Source organism: Pyrus communis, chromosome 3 (genome assembly GCF_041283825.1).
Source record: "Pyrus communis isolate YQ-2024b chromosome 3, ASM4128382v1, whole genome shotgun sequence".
In the NCBI taxonomy this organism is placed as follows: domain Eukaryota; kingdom Viridiplantae; phylum Streptophyta; class Magnoliopsida; order Rosales; family Rosaceae; genus Pyrus; species Pyrus communis.
This window is the reverse complement of record NC_142567.1, coordinates 17,099,242-17,123,953: the sequence shown is the minus strand read 5'-3', so window position 1 is coordinate 17,123,953 and position 24,712 is coordinate 17,099,242. Positions and strand designations below refer to the sequence as shown.

Sequence of the window (24,712 nt, the reverse complement as noted above, 5' to 3'; positions counted from 1 at the left end):
GATAGACTAATTTTTTATACTACATTTGCAAATCATGCGATGTGTTACTAATAAAAAATGAACACGTTAATTATTATTTAAGTAATAATTCAATCATCAACAAATAGATTATATTATTTATAAAGTATAGTGTAAATATATGATTTTCTTAACATGACCCTTCAGTTAGACAAGGAAAAAACTGGAAACCAAATGCGGAAGGACCTTTTCATGGGTGGTGTAGGCGGGTCCCAATGCACACGGTTCCAAAGCCTTTTTGGCACCCTACAAATACCCACATTCCCCCTCCCTGCTTTGCCATCATCACCCACTACTCCTCAAACATCACCTTCATCATCCTCTCTCTCTCTCTCTCTCTCTACTATTATTTTCTGCAACTCTCGCAACCCTTCACTCCTTCAGTGGTCTCTCTTTACACCAGAGACCTCTGTTGGATGCTTTCTTTCTCTGAATCTCTCATCAGGTAAATTAAACAGCTAGCTTAGCTGGTTTTGTATTTTCTTATTCACATGCATGCATATAACAAACCATATTAATTTGCTTTGTAACTTGAAATTTTGTTGCAGCCTTCAGCAACTTGTTTTTCTGATTTTTCTCTTGTTTCTTCTATCTATCTATTTATGCAGCTAGCACTCGCGCAAGCTACTTCGAATCTTAAGCTGATTCAGTAAGATGGGTTCTCTCAGCAAAAGCCTAACTAGCTCGCCATCTTCTCATTTCATGAAGAAGAATATGGAGCAAGAAGTGGTCACTGAGAAGCGAGGGATCGTCACCATTCTCGGCCCGTCCGACTCTGAAAGAACCAAAGCCGCTTCCTTGCGACGAACACTGTCCGCGGACATGTCGTCCAAAAGATGGCTGTCTCAACACGGCTTCTCTCCCATGAAGAAGATTGCGTCATCCGAAGAACTCTGTGTCTCCGTAAACATTCGGGACGACTCATCTTCATCGTCCGAAGATGTAGATCATTACCAAGATCAAGGCAAGGCCAAATTCCATATTTGGAGCTCAATTGATGAGCAAGCTCAGAAGCAAAAAAACAAAGCCGAGGCTGCAAAGCAGCAGCCGGGACAAGCCGATCTTTGGGGCTCGATTGTATGTCAAAAGGCCAACGAAGAAGAGGCGAGCAAAGCGGCACCTTATGTTCATCCTCTTGTGAAGAAACAATCGAGCTCTTTGACAAAAAAGAGTCTTGAAGTCTGCACTGAAAGTCTCGGATCCGAGACTGGCTCTGAAGGGTTTGCTTCATACCCTACTTCGGAGACCGGTGACGTAGAAATAGTGGAGAACGACCTGGAAGAAGAGCAAGCCGCAGTTCAACAACAAGAAGAAGAAAAAGAGAAGCCTCAGCTGTCACAAGCATTTGATGGGAATGAATTTCAGGTTGTCAAGTACAACTCTGCTGCTAGTAAGAAATTGCCTTCCGTTCGATCTTTCCCTCCACCTCTTCCGTCTTTATCAGGATATGACGGGGAATCTGTTTGCATGAGGACTCATCGCGACAATGGGCGACTAGTCCTTGAAGCGGTGTCTATGCCTTCCCTGAACAACTTCCGTGCTCAACGCCAAGATGGTCGCCTTGTCCTCACATTTCTCAATGCTACTTCGAGCTCTTGCGAGGTGCCTAAGTGTGAAGAGGTTGCTAATGAAGAAGAGAAGACTAGAGAGCTAGAATTTGATGAAAATGTGAACTTTGAGGAAGGAGAGAAGGAAAAAGAAAGCGAAAAAAGTGATGGTGATGATGTTGATGAGGATGAGGAGGAAGAAAGTGATGAGGTTGAGAAAGCAAGAAAAGAAAATGGAATCAGAAGAATAGAAATTGTGATGGAGGAAGCACCAAGAATACTAACAAGTAGAGTGACAAATGTTCACAGGTTAGCACTAATGATGAATAAGCCAATTGGGTTAGACAATAAGGCTCATGGGTGGACTAACAAGTTCAATGAAGTAGTGAAATATGGAGGGGTTGAAGAGGAGGTCGAAGTGGTTGATCCAACCCCAATTTCAAGGTCACTCCCTCCACTGCCTGGTCGTGTGGCTCGTATGATACCTAAGCCACCGGCCACCACAAAAACAGCAGCAGCAGCAAACTCTTTCAACGCTTACGAGTACCATTGGCGCACCAATCGCACAACAACTGCCGCTCTCAAACCTCTTCCGCCGCCAATGTCGCAGTCCCACAAAAGTAATGGCTTTATGTCCCAGAATCAGTTGGCAAATGAGCAGCAACAATTGCTGGTTTTGAGAGGGAACAAGGGGGATCAATTGGTTCCTTTTTCAAAGGGTTGCAAAGAGCCTAGAATAAGATCTCTTCTATTTTGGGATCCTTATTGCATTGCCACCTCTTGATTATCCAAATCCTCGTAACCCAAGTGTTAATCCACATCCTTTACTACTCACTACCCATTATTAATCTACTCGATTGATCCATCCTTCGTTTTCTGATCCCCTCCATTCTTTAGGGTTTATGTACTAAAAAAAATATACAAAAAAAAAACATAAGAGGGAGAGAAAGCTTTGGTTCAGAAGATCAAACTACATATGATCTCAGAGAAAGAGAGGGCAGATTTCATCAGTGCGTATCATATATATGATATATATATATATATAAAATATATATCCCTCTGTTATAGTAGCTAAAACAAAATCTCAGCCTCATCTTTGACTTTGTGTTGGACTGTCTTGTCTGTCTATGCATTATGATTTGTGTTTCTTCTTTCTTTACTTTTGTAAACCCTATAAGCCAATGAGATTTTAATTTCGGTCTTGTCTTCCGGAATTGGTGTTTATTTTGGGAACATCATGATCTATTACTCTTGATATGTGCTTTCTGTTGTTTGGGTTTAGGTTATTCGTATGACTGTGATGGATCCCACTAAATTATATCGGCATATGCTAAACCTATACCTTAAAACAAGTTAAATACGTTTACTCGATATTAAACTGAGAAGTAAATTATCTAGCTAAACTTTTCTTTTTTTATACACGTGGTATTTTTTTTAACTAATTGTAAACTTAAGAGGAGCAATTTGAATTCAAATGCATAAAAAAGAGCACATATGCTCTAACCAATATAGTTATGTATCTTTTTCTTGTATATACATCATGCATACAATAATTTTAGTGTCAACAAACTTGTGTATTAAACAAACCGATGTGTCAAACTGCCATCAGGACCAATCTTGAGATTATTTAGGTCTTTGTGCGGGAAAAGAAATGGGTCCTCTTAAAAAAATGTCGAGTCTCTTAATTAAAAGTTAATTATCAATTATTATTACGGTTTAATGGTAAATTTTTTTTATTTGTAAGTATGAGGCAATAGCAGAGAGAGGGTGGCAGAGCCAAAATTTTAACTCAGGAAGGCCCAAAAGTCTCATCCTAAAACACTTCTCTTATCTAGGAAAAATAAAGATATGTTGTGTTCTGAGCTATCGACCACCATCATTTGGGTTTGGTATGACGTCGCTCTTGTCATCGTCTCCCTCAACTCAACTTTGATCCCATGCCTAGTATCACGACTCAGATTCAAAATAAAAGTCCTTTTAAGAAAGAATGAAGGAAGTTCTCTCGCCTACTTTCTCTCTCCCTCTTCTAATCACTTGAGTCCCCCAAAACTCACAATGACGCTGTTTAACTACATAACAACCACCAACTTTAAATCTAGTGAAGGAAATAAGGAAAAGATTTTGATAGGGGCCTTAATGTCCTGAAAATCTTTGAAATCAAAGGCATAATTCTATTTTTTTTTTTTGTTGTATGAAGAAAATGTCAGGGTGGGTATATTTGATGTCTTCGACCCCAATAACTTACTTTTCCATCAACTAAATTCAAGACTTAACTGCAAAAAAATCAAAACACTTTTTATTTAGGTCAAATGACAGATTTGTTAGATTAAAACACTTTTGTTCATTTTATATATTTGTGTTTTATTGTTTATTAAAAGACTGTTTCTTCTTTCTATACATATTGATTCATTTTATATATATTTTATTGTTTATTAATATCAATTGCCTGTCTATTAACAAATCTGTGTTTAATTTGAGCATTTGATATTACTAAACAAAAGTAATGCTAGTCATACTAAGTTTTTGTACCATATTTTCATACCTCCTTAGGTGGCATTTAATATAGACACCTACATCATTTAAATTAATCAGATTTTTAAATTTAGTTCATTATTCAATAAACTAATAATTAAGAAAAACTAGTTAATTAAATAATGATTGTGGTATACGAGGAGTCTTTCTCCTTTCTTTCCTTGGGTTTTGCAAATTTTTCAAACATTGTGGTTGTCCACATCAGATGCCACTTAAGGTGGTATATAAATGTGGTATAAAAATATGGTATGAATAGCATTATTCAATAAACAATGAAAATAACGTGTGAAGTCCCAAGTGTATGTTTACTAAGCATACAAATACGAGAAGCTGAACTTAAAAGTTGGCTTATATGTGTGCATGCCTTCAAAACCTTCTCTTTGCACAAAAGAATAGCGAGTCTCTACTGTAATCGTTTTTAACAAAAAAATTTCACCCCCCATAACAATTAACTTAGGGCTCTGCCACCGGTGGGAGACCTTAAGTTTGGATGTCATGTGTTCGATACCAATTTGTCCCCTTACCTTTTCAGTGTAAATATCTTATTGTTCAAAAAAAGTTAATAAAAAAAATCATATAACAAATGAAAAATGATAGACATATTTTGAGGGTGGTGTTATCTGCACACCCCTCTTAATTTCCGGCCGTTGAATCAAATGAATTAAAAAAGATCAATGGACAAAAATTAATAAGGGTGTGTTAGAAATAAAAATGGGTGCATGAATAGCACTACTCTATTTTTATCCTCCTACACGCCCATGTTTAATCTTATCTGATGTTTTCATTTGATTTATTTTGTATCAACTCCCATAACAACTAAAAGTCCTTTTTAACTAACTTGCATGAGTTTCAAGGAGTAGGATTCTCTCCCCTTTTTTTGTCCCCTCCCCTTCCCTCCCCTCCTATTTGACAGTCATGATTAAGCTACGTCAACATCTTATATTAATTTTATATGGAAAGAGAAAGACAAAATAGAGAATGTGAGAGGAGGGGAGGGAAGGAGATGGAAAGAGAAGAGGAGAAATCCTAATCCGAGTTTCGAACCCAACACTAGTTGAACCGGTGGATTAATTTGTTTACAATGTTATAAGTTTTTAAAAATTTTACTTATTTACGATAGTGTTATTGCTTCTTGTCTTAATGACTAACGAGACAAACATACCAATGAAAAAAAAAAGCTTATTGTGAAGAATGTAACATGAAATCGATTGTTTGGCGGCTCCACATGATGTTTGATTTAATTTTTTTTTTTTTTTTTTTCTTTTTCATGTTGCATTAGTTTGAACCATGTCTTACTATTTGTGTAACCCTAAATTCCGATAATTTTTTTGGTAAGACTATCGAAAAGTTGTCAATATTTCGTTAGTTCTCTACTCTCTACTGAAGAGGTGAAATATATCGGTTCATACCTGCAGATAATTGCATTATTCATTTATTATGTCCTCTTTGGTTGGACTCTGCTGAGAAGTATGCACAACTTCGATAGTTGCTTGCTAAAACTTTATAAGCTTTTAGCAGATAGTTGTTGAAGAGTGAACAATTTCGGTAGATAACTGTTGAGACCACGGGAAGAGTACAAGGTGTATCGTGCGATCATCATATGCCACTAAAGCTCAAGAGAAAATTTTATAAAACGACAATAAGACCATCAATTCTTTATGGCACAAAATGTTGGGTGGTAAAAAATGTGTAGGAGAGATGAGAATGCTTTATTGGATGTGTAGACACAAAAAAGAACAGAGAATATCTAAGGTAAAATAGAGGTTGCCTCAATTGAAGATAAGATGAGAGAAATTTGGTTAAATTGGCTTGAACACGAGAACCGAAGACCTACAGATGCTACTATGAGATGGAGACTCAAGGCAAAATATGCAAGGGAAAACCAAAGAATTGTAACGAGACTATAAGAAAAGATATGGAGTACTTGAAACTAATAGAAGACCTGATGCAAAACCTAGCGTAATGGTATTCTAGAATTTATGCGACTGCACTTGGAGATCGTCGGGAAAATAAACTACAAGGATACAACATCCAAGAGCAAGAGGTTTAGTTCCTTTCAGCATAAAGATAAACAACATTTTACGACGAAAACTTCACAAATGGATGTGTCGGATCAAAAAACTGTTACTTATCTTCACACAATGTTACATTGTACAAAACAAAGAAATATTACACAAAGCAATACCTCTATGATACAATCACGGACCGGCGGAAGGACGCTCACAAAGATTCTAAACATTTTATATAACTCACCACCACAAATTGACCCCCTGTCCTCTTCAAAGGGAAATTAATACGCCTACAACGAGGAATAAACAATATATCAACTAATCAGAAGAATACTCGGCACTACCAATCCACGGGAAGAACGAATACTGACTTCTACCTGCCTGTAGCTCAATTTACAAAGGGCGGGTTGACCCAAACTCCAACATTTTAGCACATCATACAAATGTGAAACCTACCCGCCAACCACAACCTACTTCGACTTTGTGTCTTCTCATCATCTCATGCATGGCCTACCAATTATGTAAAATGTAAACCAAAATTTCAGAATGCCTTCAAACTTGTTACCTGGAAAATAGATCACAAGTTTTGGAACTTGTTGTATATGGCATCATGCTCTATACACTATGAGAAACCCCATGTGGAAGAACGGGGGAACTTCTTGTATTTGACATCATGCTCTATACAGCCCTAGAAATCCCATCTGGAAGAACGAGGCCAGAATGAATCTGACGAAGCAATTCAGACTAATCAACTATATCCAAGCAAGGGAACCCCGATCATTAGCTCCTTGGGGACGGCCTCTAGTCGGTGTTGGAGGTCTGTTTGCATTCAACTCCTGGTTTCATACCAAGCCAATTCAAATAAAGATTATTATCAAAACAATGACTACATGTCCCGATGGGGAAGGGGTAGCAAAATCTCTCCAGTAAGAGTATGCACATACATACATTTCATTTTTGAGTTACAAGTTATAACCATAAATTTAAACACCAAGTGAGAAATAAACATCAGTACCTGCATCCATGTATCTTCAATATGGCGTTCCGGTGAAGTTTCTGGTGATGAAATTGCTGGTGGTAAGGGATGAATGAGTTTCGGAACCACAACAAGATCCCTACCCAAGACTAGGATTGCCCCGGCATTATTGGCTGTACCTGTTGAGAGTATAAGAGTAAACATGGGATGTTTGGCTGACAGTGGTAAGGGCCAAACCTGAGATGTCTATTGAAGCGCTCAAAGCTCCATAAACAGAAAAGGGGACAAGTACATACCACAATAATTGGTAGCAGAGAAAAGTGTAATCAGATGCCCCTGGGCAAAACGCTCAAATCCATCCATTACACATTCATGTGCACGCACAATCAACTGAAGATCATTGTTATTGCAGAATTCCATGACACGATCAGGCTGCAATGTCAAAACACTTTAGATGGCATACAACACAAACATATTAAAAAAAAATACCAATTAAAGTTGTACCATTTTACGATCCCAGTACTTTACAACATAAAAACTCATGGAAGTAACATAAACTGGACAAGCCTCAGTGGACATCAGGCAAGATGAATTACAGAACAATTAATATTCAACTCCATGCTCAATGCAGACCGTCACATTGAACCATTTCCAAGACAAGTATATAGAAAATACCAATTCCATTGCTTCAAGGTTCTGTTTGTTTCGTGGCATGAAATTGTAGAGTACCATACACCTCGGCATGGAAATTTTTAGAAACAAATGGAATAAAATATTTCCCACTCTGAGTGTTTGGAACCAGTTTTATCAAACTGCGGCCCTTAACATGCTACAAATGCAACTTTGTTGGTAAATCATCTTAATTGCAGCCAGGTATGATATCCCACATCCCATTTGGACTATAAACTTTGCTTAAAGATAGCACGATACCAGTATTAACAAAAGAATTTCCTAAAAAATGTCAGTTAGTAATCTTTTTGCAGGACGTCCATTCTATATTAAAGGACGAATATTCATCGATATTGACGAAAATGCATCAATAACATGTCAAGCATGTTTTGTCAGCGAATGCACCCATTATTGGTGACACATCCAGACTCCTTGATGACAAATGTACTAATTTAGAAATCTACTGATCTCTATAACATTATAGGCAATGTGAAATAAAGGAAGAAAACAATTAAAAATTACTTACCCCAAATGTAACCAGCCCAGGACCCCTAGCATTTGGTCGTAAACCTTCCACACTGTCATTTTCTGTTGGGTCAGACCTAGAGAGAACCATACGGCGTCATTGACCAATTAAAATAAAAATAATTATAAAATGTACCAATATACACATGCACTGACCATAACAAATCCATAAGCACAATGGAGCCAGCTTCCATTGTAATAGGACGCTGGAGATTCTCAATCTGCTCCACATGATTTATAGACCGGCCAATACCGCCATGCATACAAATGATTTTCTTTTCAATAAGAGCTGCCAGTGGAAGCCAATTAAACAAACGGTTTATTCGATGCCACGCCCAAATTCCATCTCTCTCACCCTGCTCAGCAAGTCATTCAGTCAGTGACCACCAGAGATTACAAATAAAAGATACAGATATGATATATAGTTATAATACAGTACCATTCGCTCAATGCATTCAATCCGAAAGCCAAATAGAGCATTTATATCTGCAGCTTCATGGTTTCCACGGATTAAATGTACATTTTGGGGATACTCAACCTGCAATATTGACATTTTTTTCAAGAACATTGCATTATCATAGAAATACTCATACAGCAATCACTGAGAGCTATAAGCATCAAGTGAGAAGACTGAAACAGAATAAAAGCAGAGACAAATGTACCTTCAAAGCAAGCAGAAGAGTAATCGTTTCCAAGCTATGTTGGCCCCGGTCAACATAATCTCCTAAGAAGAGATAGTCGATATATCTGATTTTTGTTCACGTAAAATCAGCATAAATGTAAGAAACATAAAGTTTTGTACTGTGGACTTGTCAAAAGGATAACACACTAGTTTCCCAAAAAACAAAAAAAAAAAAAAAAAAAAGGATAACAAACTAAGAATGAGTTGAATTATTTAGGCAAAGAAATAGTCGATACAATGAAATATTTATAAGTATATTATACAAGATATACAAAGGTCACAACCTTAATTTTATGTGAATACTGAACGGAAAAAACGTACAACAAAATGTAACCAAAATAAATAAACCAAGCATATACAAGATGGAGCATGAAACAATTTACATAATCACCGATAGAATCCACCTTGTATTACAAATGCAAAAGTGAGACTTCATTTGATTAATGTTCCTTCTAAAAGCCAAAAAAAGAAATTCACACTAGGATTGTACTGCAAATTTATGCATGTCTTATTTGTTGCCATGCTGTCATCTTAGGAATTCTCCGTATTCAAGTGTGTTAGGATTAGTCCTTGCATAAACTTTTTCTAGTCTCGGACATTCTAGTGTAGACAATTCTGAGTTGTGCTCGGAAACCAAAAGAGCACAAAAAAGATGTTTTCTGTAATGTTTAGCTCTGAAGTACTAAGGATGGTTGTATATAAAGAAATAGTAGGAATCCCATATTCCTACAATCTCATAATCTTTATACACAAGTATGTGTACGGATTCTATTTCGCGAACCCAAATGCAAGAAGCATTCATTGGGTAAAATATTGGGCTTTAATAGTTCTCCACAAAACAATACGGTAAACTATATGGTTAAACCATTAAGATATAACAATCAACGTAATATCATGGGGTGCCCAGTTGGGCCCCTTAGCATATGTAATTCAATATTTCGATATCAAACCATATGAACCTAGTTGCTTAGTGTTGCATTAATATAGCCACTTACGCGATATCTCCAGCCGTTGAAGGTGAACCATACTCGTCAAAAAGGCGCATGAGGTCACCAAATTGCCCATGTAAATCACCAAATATCTTGATAGGAGCCCTAAGCTGTAAGACGCTTGGTTCACTAGAGAATATTCGCTCAGCACTGTCACAAAGATCTGCTATTTCATTACAATCTAAGAAAAATTGTCTGCGAACTGGAGGCTTCCACCCACGAGGCTTTAAAAGATGTGCCACTACCTGAAAAGAAAAGAGGAAAATTATTGATTATGAAACACAATAAACTTTATATGTAAACGTTACATATGCAGGATGACATTCATAATACCAAGTGTTGGCTTATCTACACCAAAGGGTTGGAGTCAGCGCATAGGTAAAATAAGTATCCACGGCACAAGATATGCCAGGATGAGGATGTATAAGCCTTTTAATCTATCATAAGTGAAAGACCAGGCACAGGATAATACGGATAAACTTAGATGTGAGAGCAAGGACATGACTTTAAAGTAGCCTCCAATAGTCTCTAGTTGGTTGCAGTATCGTGCTTGATATTCCAACTCAGATGCATCTACCTTACATTTCCGGAATGATGACAAGCGCAAAAATGCATTCACACTATTGAATACAATTTAGGATACCACTCAAACACTTGTTCTTTTATGCTTTTATCTTTCTATTTTCTAGCATCTAAATAGCATTAATCAAGTGGACAAGGAAGAAGTTAGCAAAATTTACCCATCTATAGTTGAGCAAAAGGACATTTGATTTTATAAGATGTACAGATGAAAATATGGCAATTTTAGGTAGGCAAGACTGTCACATAATGTCTTCTACCTTTTTGGGAACACTATTTATGGACATCTGTCGATCTAACAATTTCCTTGCTGCAGTTGCACTCTCTGGAGTCCCATAACTAACCCGCCTGCCTTCATTTTCAAATTGATCAATTGAAAGTTGCCTCACCATGCCACCTAAAGCTCCACCAGTCTCTGCAGCTACAACGACCTGGCAAAGCATGTAAGAAACATTAAGGACATATCAACACAGGTCTAGAGTTGCCTCATAAAATTCAATACTGACAGCTCTGTGATGCAGTCGCACTCCAGCTGATGGAATATTGTTTGACCCAGCAGAATCAGGCTTGATCAAGGTAGATATCTGCTTCCCACTGGGGGTAGCCTCTGAACCACGATCTCTATCAGGTAGTTCAACTTCTCCATTAACTTGTCGTGCCTTGGCAGCAGCCAAAGTGGCACTGATTGCCTCAGCTTCAGCTGCTGATGCTTCAACTAAATACTCTACACCTTTGCTCAATCTCCTAAACAACAATCAAAATTCAGTATCCCTTTAACAATAAAAAGTACAACTCAGTGACTTCACAGCCTGCAATCAAAATGTGCAACAACTAGCTTACCGGGTTCCCTGGAGCAAAGCATTTTCAGTACTTATATCAGTATACATGTCACCATTTACTGGGGGTGCAACTGGATTTCCCAGCACAATAGCACCATCAGGAGCTGCTTCAGTCAACTGTCTTTCTCTGTCATCAATGAATTCATACCTTCCAGTTAAACGACCTTGTACAGATTGAGCAGCTGCAGCTGCAGCATGCGAAGCTGCTGTTGTTGTTTCAGCAGCAGCCAAATCTTCCGCAACAAGTAGGTCATCAAGCAACACTCCTATAGCATAAAAGAATAAAGCAATTAGTATGTTTGAAATTATCAAGTGCGGGATTTTATTAGCTCAGAAAGATAAAATTGTAAGTGAACTCCAGAATTCATAATATAAAAGCTTTCAGAAACCATCAAAATGACAGCTCCTAAAGTCCTCCATATATTACTAAATTGCTGCACCTGCATTATCCTTGCCTGCTGTTTTATCCTACTTTACTCATCCAATAAAAGATAAATATAACCCAGAAACGAAGATTTTGAAACTAAATTAATTAATGAGCCAATCATTGCAACCTCAACTTTGAAATAATCACATAATGTATCGGAAAAACAACCATGTATTGAATGTCAACCTCAAGAAATACAAAATGTTTATTATTCTCTAAGCATGTCCATTCATGATGCAAAATATTTTAGTGCTTGAGAGTTACAACCTACACTCCATCAACAGAAAGTGAATGCATTAATTACAATAAACTGCTCAATGGAAACACTTCCTAGAATCACTGAAACAGGAAGCAACTGCAGAGTGACTGTTGAAATAATACATTCACTTCTTACCTCCACGTAGACCACCATATATAAAGATCAAGTCACCAACCGCTGCAGCTGCATGTCGGCAACGCCTTGTCAGCTCAACTGCAGCATCTCCACCGGCTGCATCAGCACTGTATCTACCTGTCCTTGGACTAGTAACCACAGATTTTGTATCACACCAAACTCCTGCTGCAGTATCCAACACTGCACATAAGAAACATAAAAACTTGTAAGAACACTTATGGTGAAAAACCTTTTGGAAACATAGTTTTAACACCAACAAATAACAACAAAACTTAAGCTACCAATTTATCTGTTTCTCAAAGAAGCATAGTTAATTGCCCAAATTTTACACGATGATGTGGTGAGGATCAATTATTTTAAGAACTGGAATAATAGCCACAGAATTCTCATTTGAATAATTGCTTCAGACATACAAAAAACGTTCATAAGATCTCAATATCTGCTCAAAGCATAATACAAGAAGAATCAGGCACAACGTAGTTATCCTAGAGGGAGAAAAACTAACATCCATCTACCAGAAACTACTGGAATAAGTTAACCATTCAACAACTCTCAAAAAGCATCCCCAGTATACATGACCTAACAGTAAACTTTCACTAATCCCGAGAGATTAAAAAAATCCAACCAGCTTACCTCCATCACATCATACAAAAGCATATTTCTCATTGTATTTAAAAGAAGAACCAGTTAAATGATGAGTCCAGAAATTAAATTAAATTCTGAGAAAAAAAATTATTTGAACCATATATCTTACTTTATAAAGGACAGGAATATGTGTGTGTTTGCACACTCCACATGTAATCTTTACTCTAAATTTTGATTTCATGTTATTAAGTCACAATAATTTAGTAAATGCCTATCCATTCTACGGTAAGAAACCCACAAGACCTGCCAAGGCTCACTTGAGAAAACTTATGGACATCAGGTTTCCAGGTCTGTGACTCAAGGGTTGGAACCATCGAGTTCCTAGATTTTCTTTCAAGGATCATCTATGCCAAAAATTGCGGGAGGGAGTGAGAGTACATTCCATACAATGCTTGTAAAAACCTAAATAAATACCTGCAACACTTGATGAATCTTCAACCATGCGGCCACCACCAAGGGCCCCTCCAGAAACATGCAAACGTGCATTAACAAAGACCTAGTATCACAACACATGCTAGTTTTCAGAAAATAAATTCAAATAAGTAATAGAGAAATTAAAACATAATGGATGCAAAAACTCACTGCTGCATGTTGATATCTTGAAGAAGGTGAAACACCAGGAGCAATTGCCCATTCCCAACGGCCATCCCTATGTTTGGCAAGACCATATGCACTTGCCAATGGCTGCAAACAGAAGAACCACAAGAAAACTTAACCCAGAATTACATAACAAAAGCTGCTTTTTTTTTTTTATTATTCGACCAATCATTACAGAGCTGTTACTAATGTGCTTTGCAAAATTTGAAGAGGAAGGGGAGTCAACAACATTCAGACACAAGCTACGTAAACAAACTGTAAAGACAAATAGAAATAAGTAATCTGTGCCACAAACTTCATAACCCCATCTCCCTGTCCTCCCCACAAGCTAGTGTCACAAATAAGCTATGGGTACTTTTGTTTTCAGTTAAGTAGTTTTCTAACATATACCAAAACCACATTTCTCAGAAAGATTAGATATAGACGTGAAGGGGTAACTGTTCCACAGTTCATTGCAGAATGTGCTTGACAAAGGGCAAATACAATCTGAAGCCACCCAGCAAGCAATATAAAAATAAACTAAAATCACCATAAATGCTATTGTCACATTCATAAAACCACCACCAAGCCTTGTCCCGCTAAGTGGGGTTGGTTGAATGAATACTAGAACGCCACTGTGCTTGGTTTTGCACCATACTGTCACAATCATGCATCCATAAAAACAAACCACTCAAAAAATTACATTATTTGACTCACCACACTATTTGCATCCCTCCCTCCACAAAGGAGAAGAAGACCATCAGACCTTGCACTTGCAGTTGCATACCTGGTCGTGTCATACACGAGAGTAAGATAAGATATCGACTTTACAACATCAACAAAAAACATGGTGATAATATAATTGAAAGTTAAACAGGGCAACTCAATAGCAAGTCAAAGATTCATAACTTCTAAAGAATAAATTATTCACTCTCAGTATCTTTATTGATTACTAGTGCCACCGGTATTTATGCTAAGAAATGCAAAAGAACCACTAAGGATGCACCTATTCAATTTTAACCTTGGAATAGTAGAGAATTTTCCCCGACAAACAAATAATTTTATAAGGGAAAGCCTTCCAGGTGAAACCAACTTCCTTTTTTCTGAAGTTTCATCAAATGAATGGTAATAAAATGCATCATCCTCTAATGCCACCAACCAACAGCAGAACATTCTTTCCATACATAAATATATACTATCCAGAAGAAAAGTCTCAAAAACACCCTAGAGCTTCCTCTCTTATCCATTTTTGTATCACATTTAACTTCTTTTTCCTTAGAGATGCTACATTGGATTTAAAATTAGATAAATCTGTAGATTTCTGTACAGACGTGTGGTTGGATGCCATCATATCCGAGTCTATTTCATAATACACAAGATAAAACCCTTAGTATATGTTATCTAAAGGGTAAGGACAAATACATTTATATGTATATAAAAAATCCAAAAGGAAAGAGAGAGAAATTAAGAAGGGACCTCCCCCTCTAGATCAATAACAAATTAACATGACAAGAAAATGAAAAACGAAAAAGGGTTGAAATTAAGGCCAAGGGACTGCCATCGTATCCGAGTCTATTTCATAATACACATGATAAAACCCTTAGTATATGTTATCTAAAGGGTAAGGACAAATACATTTATATGTAAATAAAAAATCCAAAAGGAAAGAGAGAGAAATTAAGAAGGGACCTCCCCCTCTAGATCAATAACAAATTGACATGACAAGAAAATGAAAAACGAAAAAGGATTGAAATTAAGGCCAAGGGACTGATGGGAAGAACTTCAAAAAAAAACTCAAACATTCACAGTGGTAGATTTACATATTAAAACAAAACTTATTCCACATAACAAGATGATCAAATTATCAAATCCCAAATGAAACCTGTACCGAATTGGAGAAATGAGGCTCGTTCAACAAACTGCACACTATGTCTGAAAAGTGTTAAGCATAGATTCTTTCTGCACACTAAAGGGTAACAGCTTTTTTTGGGATAGAAACCTTAACTGAAAGTACCAGCCTTACCAGCCTTAAACCAAGAAAAATACAACAAGACAATAGACAAGCTAACAACCCTTTTTCATATTCTGATATCCAATACAGCCCCAGAAAAAGAAAAATGGAAAGAACAGTAATATGTGCACCAAGTACATAGAATGATCAAAAAACCAGCTTGCCGTCAACCAAGAGTATCAAATGTCATATCATCACTACAACTATTTCTACATATTCTCTTTTTATTTGAAAACGATCTCTACATATTCTCTCACTAGTGGATCTAAAATCAGTACCCAAACATTACAGAATTCAGAAATACAATGCAAACATAAACACTCACAATAAGTCCATGAAATATATGCCTCTAATGGTAAAGTGTATTGGTATATAAAACAACTAAAAATTTGGGAGAACAGAATTTAAGTAAGAAGCCAATACCCAAAACTTATAGAAACATATTCATTTTTTATATCCATTCATTTTTGATATCCAAGCATGTGATCTTTTACATACGTACCAAATGGTGAGACGTGCATGTATATGTGTTATAATAAGAATTTGAGTGTCATGAGTGTTAAAGAGGGAGAGCATGAAAGATTTACATGCATGGTGGTGGACCCTCCCCCTCTGGTTCCAACTTACGCCATTCATAAGGTTTGGCAGCTGTGTCGAGAGCCCAAACATCAGCTAAAGGCCGTTTTCCTGAAAACCACACACGAATTCCCTTCTCTTAAATATTGTAAAAATCTATGCATGAAGTTCCTTCCTTCCCTTTAATTCAGTGCATCAAAGAGAGTAAGATAGACCCTGAAGTGACTCACCATCATTACCACCAATTGCCATAAGATATCTTTGCCCCACTAATGCCATCACATGTCCATAGCGTGGCCCAGGTCCAGGGCCTTGAACAACAACCCTAAAGTTAAATTAGCTCCACTTGGTTAAAAATCACACAATACTTTTTTATTTTTTAAAGGAACACAGACAATTCAAGTATAACCTGTGCCATCGAGGCCGTTGCTGTGTGAGGTCAAGAACATGAAGATCCTCAGCAGACAAACCAGCAGGACCAATTCCACCCTGTATTGATATGAAAGTTTCCAGTGAGAATGTAATTATGAAAAGTATACAAAAATTCTAACACGGCATTGACTTGGGAACCATAACTTGTAAGATATAATATTAGTGCTGACCTGAATAACCACCATAGTTCCTACAGCTGTTGCTACATGTGCAGCCCTTGGGGTGGGCGGTTCTCCAAAGGGTGTGATCCTGCAATACATGTCATAAAATGTACCCACTAAAGTAAACATAGGATAAATAAGAAAATATAGACAGCCAATGGCTAAAAAGATAAAAGATATTTATTCCTAGGCTTACCTAGACCATTTATTTGTTAGCACGTCATAACAATGCACGTCCGCTGTGGCACCTGCAAGTCCTGAAATTAAGAACAAACAAGTTTCATAAATTAAATTATTTAAAATGAAGTGAATCATTATTCTCGTGAGCTTCATTACAAGCAAAGAATTAATCAAGATGTAGATTAGGTTAAGCCTCATGATTATTTGGACCGTTGAATATAACAGAAAGACCTACAACTTAAATGGCTCAGCACCTTCACACCATAAATAAATGCTAGCTGACCCCTAGAAGCTCAAAGCAGAAACTATGGATGCTAAAAAATAACCATTAGGAGGCAGGGATATATACGCGATTTGAAAACTATAAACACAGAGATTTCAAGCTCCAATGGCATTAGATAGATGCCACTATATCACTTTTAGTTCAAAAGAGAGTAAGTTTGTGAAACCACAACAATAACTGAAAGAAAAAAATACAAGCATATTTGTTGGGCTACAACAAAACTACCACACCACTCAAATCACTCGCAATAAATAACTGGCAAATTTGTATCACACAAAAGTAATTTATCAAGAATGAACAAGAGCAGGGCAAAGAGAAATGAGAGGCTTGAAACAACAAAGCATTCTAAAACTCTTATCAAGATAATAACTAACAACTTGAATCGCCGTAGCATCAAATCAGCCTGAGACCGATATTTCACTTTAATTACAAGTAGTTTTTTGTTTCCTGGATCGGATGACAGTGCTTGTATCATTAACAATCTGGGAGCAGACACATAGAGACAACCTGAGATTAAAGAACCTGAACATGACAAGGTCTTTTCACAGAAAATTTAACCAACTAGAACTTTGAATTCCACCCCACAGCATTTTATAACCACACAATAAACGTAAACATCAAAGAAGAACGAAAAACAGCAATCTGAAACGAACAAAGCTAGGTTGATAAAGTACTTATCATTACAGAACCATTACTATTCGGGCTTCCATGCAGCTAGGCTTATCATAGGAGCTCAAATGATCAAGCTACCCAAGTAAACAAAGAAAATAACATACTTATGCCGGCACTTCCAGCTGACGATGGAGTCCCTGAAGCCGCCGAATTGCCCTCAAGAGCTGTGGCACCACCAAATAAAATCAACCTGGGGCCAATGTAGCCCGGCGTGCCCTCCTCGCCCACAGCCGCCACCGCAGTCAACGTGTGGCCACATCTTGGCCCTGGACCATCCTCTTTTTTCTCTAAAATTGCATTGACCACCGAGTACGTTGGAGCGTGCCGCGGCCCCGCCACCGGAGTCTGTGGTGCCTGTGGAGCCGCCGCCGTCTGAGGCTGCTGCGGAGAAGATCCAGTTCCCGGTTGCGCCTGCTCGACAAGCTGTTGTTCCCCTTCTACTGCGGCCTGAGACGACGTTGTACTGTGGTTTGGCACTGCCGGATCGTGATCGGTGTCCGGCACCATCGACGATGAGTCCACGTCCATTGCTTCGAGCCTTCGATTCGCGCCGTAATTTCAAGATCGGAACTAGAATTCCAACGAATTTGCATTCCTAACCAACATTTCGATCCAGTTACCGCAATCCCAACATCACCCTGCACCCAGAAAAAACCCGGATAATCACACCCGAAACCCTAGCTCGGATCCTCAGCTCCTGGAAATTTCCGCCAAATTTTCTCCAGAAAATAATTTCTAGGTTTTATCTTTCTCTCTCTAGCGGAGGGAAGAATAAGGAAAGGGGTTTCGAGGGGGAGGAACAGAGAGAAACGGGACGGACGGAGACAATCTCAAAGCCCCAAAAACACTATAAAACATATCAAACTCTCTCACCACCAATCGCTGCCCTTTCTCTCTCTAAAAAGGTTAAATAAATGCTTGCGTTGTTTCAACTTTCTCTCTCTGGATGTTAATATTTCTCATTTGATAATTTAAGTTCAATTTCCATGCTACGTGGCAGTTAAATTTTACTTTTATATTTATTAAACTTTCATACTCTTGATTGGTAAGCAAAAGATTTTAAGTTCGATTATCACTAAAAACAAATTTGAACTACATTATTAATAACTCATTATGAGGTTTAGCCTACCCCCTCTAACGTCTTTGGTTAAAAATTAAAAACAAATCTTTTATACTCAATTTCAATAATTTACCTTTATATCCCTCAATATTAAGTATTAAAAGAAAACAGGATACATATGATTGTTGTGGCCTATTTTTGTGAAAGGCTGTGGCAAAAGAGAGAAAGAGAATTGAGAAATTTTTAGGATGTGGATCTTCCATTGCTTATGACTTTATTTATGGGACATTATGAGGAGAGAGAACATTGCTCTCTAGGTAATGCAATTTCTATTGGGAAAGAGTCACTAACATATAGACCTTTAAGGGAATGGAACATATATTTTTTTTTTTTAAATGGGGATTAGTCATGGGACCCACTTCACCTCAAACTTTAATGATCTGAACCGCTTATTATGTATATCTCGATAAAGATATCTTTGAAAGAATTCAATTCCTTCTGAAACCATTTTTTCTTAAAATATAGTGTTCGCCAATTTCTTTAAATTCAATTACATGTCTCCAATATTTCCGATTTGGCTAATAATTTGCAAAGATGATCTTTAATGGCTAATAATTTGCAAGAGAATGTCACAACACTCTCTTGAGTGTGCAGATGCTCAAGTGGTTGTCCCATCAAATCTTGATGGATGATGTGGAAGCAGTTGATAAAGTTGTCTTGTCTAGTCGGCAAAATGAGCGAATGTGAGTTTCAAAACAAACTTAAAGAGTGCATAAAAGTTAAAACTCAAAAACCTCACCATAGTAAAAATCCAAGGTAGGATAAAACTCATAGTCTGAGGAGACTTTGGGCTGGGCTCATTGGGTTGTTATGAGAAAGAATGTGCCCAGCCCAGAAACACTTATTAAGATCTGTTTTCCAAAAACAAAACAAAAAAATGAAAACAAATAATTTAGCATAGGTGAAAAGAGAAAAAGAAAACAATTTAAAAAAGAGGCAATTTGATCCAGGTCCAAAGAATTCACCAGTTTTCAGATTGGGTCCAATTTTATTTGATTTTTTATAACACCTAATTTGCCCCTTGAAAATAAAAAATATTTAAATTCTTTATTTTTGAATTTAAAATTTTAAAAATTTGAAGCTTCAAATACCTTTATCTACCCGTTTTCTAATTAAAAACATTTTAAAAACACATTACAACCAATCTTATAAGTTTATGAAAAATAAAAAGAAACGTTGTCGAGGTACATAAAAAATTTGTGATGTAGGTAGATAATATTAATTAATCTATGATATAGGTAGACTATGAATAAAAGCCTATCGTATAGATAGATAACACAAAATAATATGTGATATATAGATAGACTAATGAGCAAAAACATATCGTATAGGTAGATAACACAATTAATTTGAGATAGAAAAATTTGTGATATATAGGTAGATAAAATACAATTAATCTATAACACAGGTAGAATAAACAAAATATACAAATAGATTCATTACAAAAATATATAATACAGGTAGATAAACAAAGCAAAATACAATTAATCTATAACACATGTAGAATAAACAAAATATACAAATAGATTCATTCCAAAAATATATAATACAGCTAGATAAACAAAGCAATGCATTTCCTATAAAGGTTGAAAAGAAAAATATGTATAATCCAAGTTCAAACTAAAAATTAGGAAGAAATTAATAGTGCACGCATGAAACTCATTTTCATGGCAATGTTCCCAATCAAAATGACCTAACTAGTGCTATTGTGGGAGGACCTGATGGGGATGAAAAGTAGGAAGATGCAAGATTTGATGCTACAAAACCAAAACCAAAACCAACCACGTACATCAACCCACCTTTTGTTGGTGTATTCGCATACTTCAAAGCTCTATACCACCGAAAAAAATTAGAAATTGTTACCTTGTATTTCAAAAAGGAGGAAGAAATCATAAGAGCTTGAAAGAAGAAGAATGAACAAGAAGGAAGGGGATCGGAGAACACAGCACAAATTGTATACGGGAGTTATGGAAGAAGAGATATACTTTAAAACTAATTCTACAAGTAGGGGGATTATTTAAAGATAAATAATCAATTATACTACTTTATACCTATAAAGCAGATATATTCTACTTACTCTATATAAAGACAAAATTATTTTCTACGTCTACCTATGTATTAGGTATATAAACAAAATAAATAAAGTGCATTTGCTATAACGTTTTTACTTATAAAAAGAAAAGTTCATATAAACAAACAAAAAAACTAAGAAAGAAATTAATAGCGAGAGCCTACAATTATATATACACATCAACACCCACGGTTACGGTTTAGAAGGCTTTCTTCCTAGCCCTGTGGATAAATGTTCCAACATGAACACACATGGTTATGGGTTCCAAGGAGGAAGAAGATCACCACGCATAAAAAATAATACTGTTTGTAGGGGAGTTATGAGGAAGAAGAGATAATATTATTTCAAACTAATTCTACAATTATGGGATTACTTTAATGATAAATAATCAATTATAATTAATTTTATAATACAAGTAAATCTAGAATTAAAAGATAACGTTAATAGAGGGGTAATTTTGACAAAAAATGATAATAAAATGACGTGGACAATGAGTCACTGGACTTAAACCAATAATTAAATAAAATTGGACTATATCTAGTAATTGCTTACAAATTTGGACTTATTTCAAGTTTCCCCTTAAAAAAAACCCTAAATTATGGTGTGCATTAAGAATTGAAAGGAAAGGGGCTTCACTAGTTGGTTCAACTTCAGTTTTTTTACACTACATGTAACGATAGTACTGAATTTGCTGCAGTGAATTTGATTTAGTTGGAAGCGATGGGTTTGTATTATTTTAAATTTGAAGGTCATTGGTCTGTCATCTGTCTAGATTTTTATCAGGTGCTACTGACAATGGAATCACAAAAACTCAACATAAGCCATCACTTCATGTCCACAAATATTTACGTTGTTCAATCGGTTTGCTTCGGATTCTGATTGGGTACATTTGCATTAGTTTTTAGTAGTTTAGAATGTCAAAGATTGTTGCTGAAAAAAGCAATGACGCCAAGGAAATTGGAGTTGAATTTCGAAATTTGTTCAGGTTTTGATTATATTCAACTTAAAGTTTCAATCTATAGTTTTGTTAGATCGCTTTCATTTTTCTTAGAAAATTCATGTTTTGCTTCGTCAACCCCTGTATCAGATGCAAAATTGATAAAATTAATATGAGAGAAGGAAGTGCCCCTCTAAACAGTCTCTTAAGCACCATCTGTAAACCAACTATATCAACATCATCACCTAAACCACTGTCACTTTATGGTATATCACCACTACACCGCTCCTGTCCAAAATAAATTTTCCAAGTCAATGTTAAAATGGCCACTAGTAGCTTAAAAGAAAGAGACCAATTTTACTTAAGCCTTTACCATAACTATAAATGTAGAACTAAAGGTGTCAGGATTATCTGTTTTATAGAGGTTTCTTCTTGCCAAATATTCACGTAAAGGGCACACTCTTTATAGAGGTTTTTTTTTAAATCACTTGAGATCAATTGACGTATTATCGCACTAAATTAATTATATGAGCAACATTAATACAAACACATATCTCTCATGTTATGTTCTGTTATAATTCACATAACTTGGGATTTCCAATTGAAGAAAATTAATTGCATAAAGAAATAAAAAAGAAATTATGTTATTTTTGTTTTTTGTCCATCAAAAAGAAGAGAGGAAATATTATTTTATATTAATTTTTCTTTTAATTATTTGAAGGAGAATTGATGTAGGAAGAAGAGTTTTAATGAAAATGGCTTGAACCAAGAGTATTTTAACCAAAAATCACCCTTACAATTATAAAGACATAAACATATTGTATAATTATAACAAATAGTAAACAATCATGTATGAATTATAACTTTGACCATGCACCACTTCCTTTTTTCTTTCTTCTACTATAGATATTGAGGGACGAGCACAGGATTCTGAGAGTAAATGTATTCGCTTTTAACTAATTGAGTTACAAGTCTTTGTTATTTTAGCCATATTTAAAAGGACGAACTTAGTAAAATTCGGGATATGTACTTATGCTGTCAAATTGTCAAATGGTACCACTATTCATCGTGTGTGTGTGTGTATATATATGTATATAGATATATTTTATCATGGTATGTCATTCTAATCCTCCTTAAAATAAGAAGACTTTATTTATGAAACTGGACCAATAAGTAGACACTATTTATGAAACCAAATCAAGAATGAGACACTATTTCTAAAACTAAACCAATAGGTGGAAACTATTTATGAAACTAGGCCAATAAGTAGAAACTATTTATGAAACTATACCAATTGCTTTAAACTATTTATGAAACCAAAATAAGAACTAGGCCACTATTTATGAAAGTGGACCAAGAACAAGGCACTAATTATGAAACTGGATTAAGAACTATACCACTATTATGAAAGTGGACTAAGAACTAGACACTATTGATGAAACTATACCAAGAAATAGACACTTTTTATGAAACTGGATGAAGAACTAGACCATTATTTATGAAAGTCCAAGAACTAGGCACTATTTATCAAATTGGTGGACCAAGAACTAGGCATTATTTTTGAAACTGGACCAAGAACTAGGCCACTATTTATGAAAATGGACCAAAAACTAGGCACTATTTATGAAACTTGACCAATAAGGACACACTATTTATGAAACTGGATCAATAAGTAGACACTATTTATGAAACCAAATCGAGAATGAGACATTATTTCTAAAATTAAACCAATAGGTGAAAACTAGTTGTGAAACTAGACCAAGAAAAAAAAATACTATTTATGAAACTAGACCAAGAAAGAGACATTATTTATGAAACTGTACCAATTGTTATACACTATTTATGAAACTTGACCAAGAACTAGGCACTATTTATTAAAGTGGACCAAGAACTAGGCCACTATTTATGCAAGTGAACCAAGAACTAGGCATTATTTATGAAACAGAACCAATAAGTAGACACCATCTATGAAACTACAGCTAAGTGTTGGAAATGTGCCCCAAAGCCAATCATATGATGATACTTTATGGACATTTCACATGTTAAACTAACCTAGTTTAATATAAAGGGCAAAGATTATTGTTTAAAGCCATCTCATATAAATGTTATATGCTTAAACGATAAGTTCAAGGAATATGTAATTAGGAGAATGTCATCTAAAAAAGTTAGATTCATGAGACCATTCTCTTTCGTATACATATCTTAAACGTTCCTGATCATAGGATTGCCAATTGGGCATTGACAGTTCGTTAAGATCAGTACGTGCTATGTCTTCTCTTAGAGAGAGTAGCTGGTCTCGAGTCATTGGTGTGACTAACACCAAGACAAGCATGTAGGTGCTTAATAGAGAATGAGTCCACTGAACGAATCAACAAGGAGTTCTCATATTCACTCCATCAAAGGGTGTCCATGGCATAGTTGGGGTTAAGCCATTTAGCCATGGAGGCAAGTGAATGCACAACAAGGGATCTCTAACCTTCAGACCGTTTGAGGGAGAATACTCTATGATATGATTAAGAATCTCTGGCCAGAGCATGAATGAGATTTAGGAAGTCGTTCCAAATAACATTCAAGGTAATCATATAAGTCAGAGAATCACATTGGATAGTAGACATGAATAAACTATCAAATCAAACAATGTGGTCAAGAGTATTGTATTAGAGAAAGACCGTATTGCATTGTAATCCCAAACTAAATAGGTTGTCCACCTCTTCTGATTAGCTTGGGTAGCTATGACATACTGCTAGATGCCACTCATGATTTGTGGAAGCTCTCAAGGTGTACAATCACTAAAGGGAGAATTGAAAAGTAAGTTTCAATTCACAATCGATTTGAAGAGTTCTAATCGTCCACTGCCTCGCT

At 36.1% G+C, this 24,712-nt stretch overlaps 2 protein-coding genes across 4 annotated transcripts; one reads left to right on the top strand and one right to left on the bottom strand.

The window, feature by feature from the left end:
* The first annotated feature begins 296 nt into the window (after window positions 1-296).
* LOC148698054 (protein FAF-like, chloroplastic) lies at window positions 297-2,502 on the top strand. The gene is made up of 2 exons (XM_088691165.1): window positions 297-463; window positions 627-2,502. The coding sequence occupies exon 2, from the start codon at window positions 673-675 to the stop codon at window positions 2,347-2,349; it is 1,677 nt and encodes a 558-aa protein (XP_088547291.1). The 5' UTR covers window positions 297-463; window positions 627-672; the 3' UTR covers window positions 2,350-2,502.
* Window positions 2,503-6,203: 3,701 nt separating this feature from the next.
* Window positions 6,204-18,667, bottom strand: LOC148698053 (serine/threonine-protein phosphatase BSL3-like). Of its 3 annotated transcripts, XR_015960793.1 has the most exons (22): window positions 17,827-18,649; window positions 16,784-16,844; window positions 16,597-16,675; window positions 16,404-16,483; window positions 16,225-16,319; window positions 16,006-16,105; window positions 14,125-14,194; window positions 13,414-13,515; window positions 13,246-13,327; window positions 12,187-12,366; window positions 11,367-11,631; window positions 11,033-11,270; window positions 10,787-10,957; window positions 9,954-10,192; window positions 8,939-9,023; window positions 8,716-8,814; window positions 8,433-8,632; window positions 8,278-8,353; window positions 7,379-7,514; window positions 7,122-7,261; window positions 6,672-6,942; window positions 6,204-6,396 (listed from the first exon to the last, which is right to left on the bottom strand). XR_015960793.1 is itself a non-coding variant. In XM_088691164.1 (21 exons), exons 1-21 carry the CDS (start codon window positions 18,248-18,250, stop codon window positions 6,859-6,861), a joined length of 3,006 nt encoding a protein of 1,001 aa, XP_088547290.1. In that variant the 5' UTR covers window positions 18,251-18,667; the 3' UTR covers window positions 6,204-6,858. The 3 variants fall into 3 exon arrangements, 1 of the variants encoding a protein (XP_088547290.1); XR_015960794.1 differs by having other exon boundaries at window positions 6,204-6,942; window positions 8,278-8,339; window positions 17,827-18,666; XM_088691164.1 differs by having other exon boundaries at window positions 6,204-6,942; window positions 17,827-18,667.
* Between the last annotated feature and the right edge of the window lie 6,045 nt (window positions 18,668-24,712).

Excerpts from the sequence above, each read along its gene's own strand:
- LOC148698053 (XM_088691164.1), bottom strand. The coding sequence starts at position 18,250 with ATGGACGTGGACTCATCGTCGATGGTGCCGGACACCGATCACGATCCG. Across the intron at positions 13,328-13,413 it reads CAAGATATCAACATGCAGCA|GTCTTTGTTAATGCACGTTT; the intron begins GTGAGTTTTTGC and ends TTGTGATACTAG. Across the intron at positions 8,815-8,938 it reads CTCTTCTGCTTGCTTTGAAG|GTTGAGTATCCCCAAAATGT; the intron begins GTACATTTGTCT and ends TCAATATTGCAG.
- LOC148698054 (XM_088691165.1), top strand. The coding sequence starts at position 673 with ATGGGTTCTCTCAGCAAAAGCCTAACTAGCTCGCCATCTTCTCATTTC.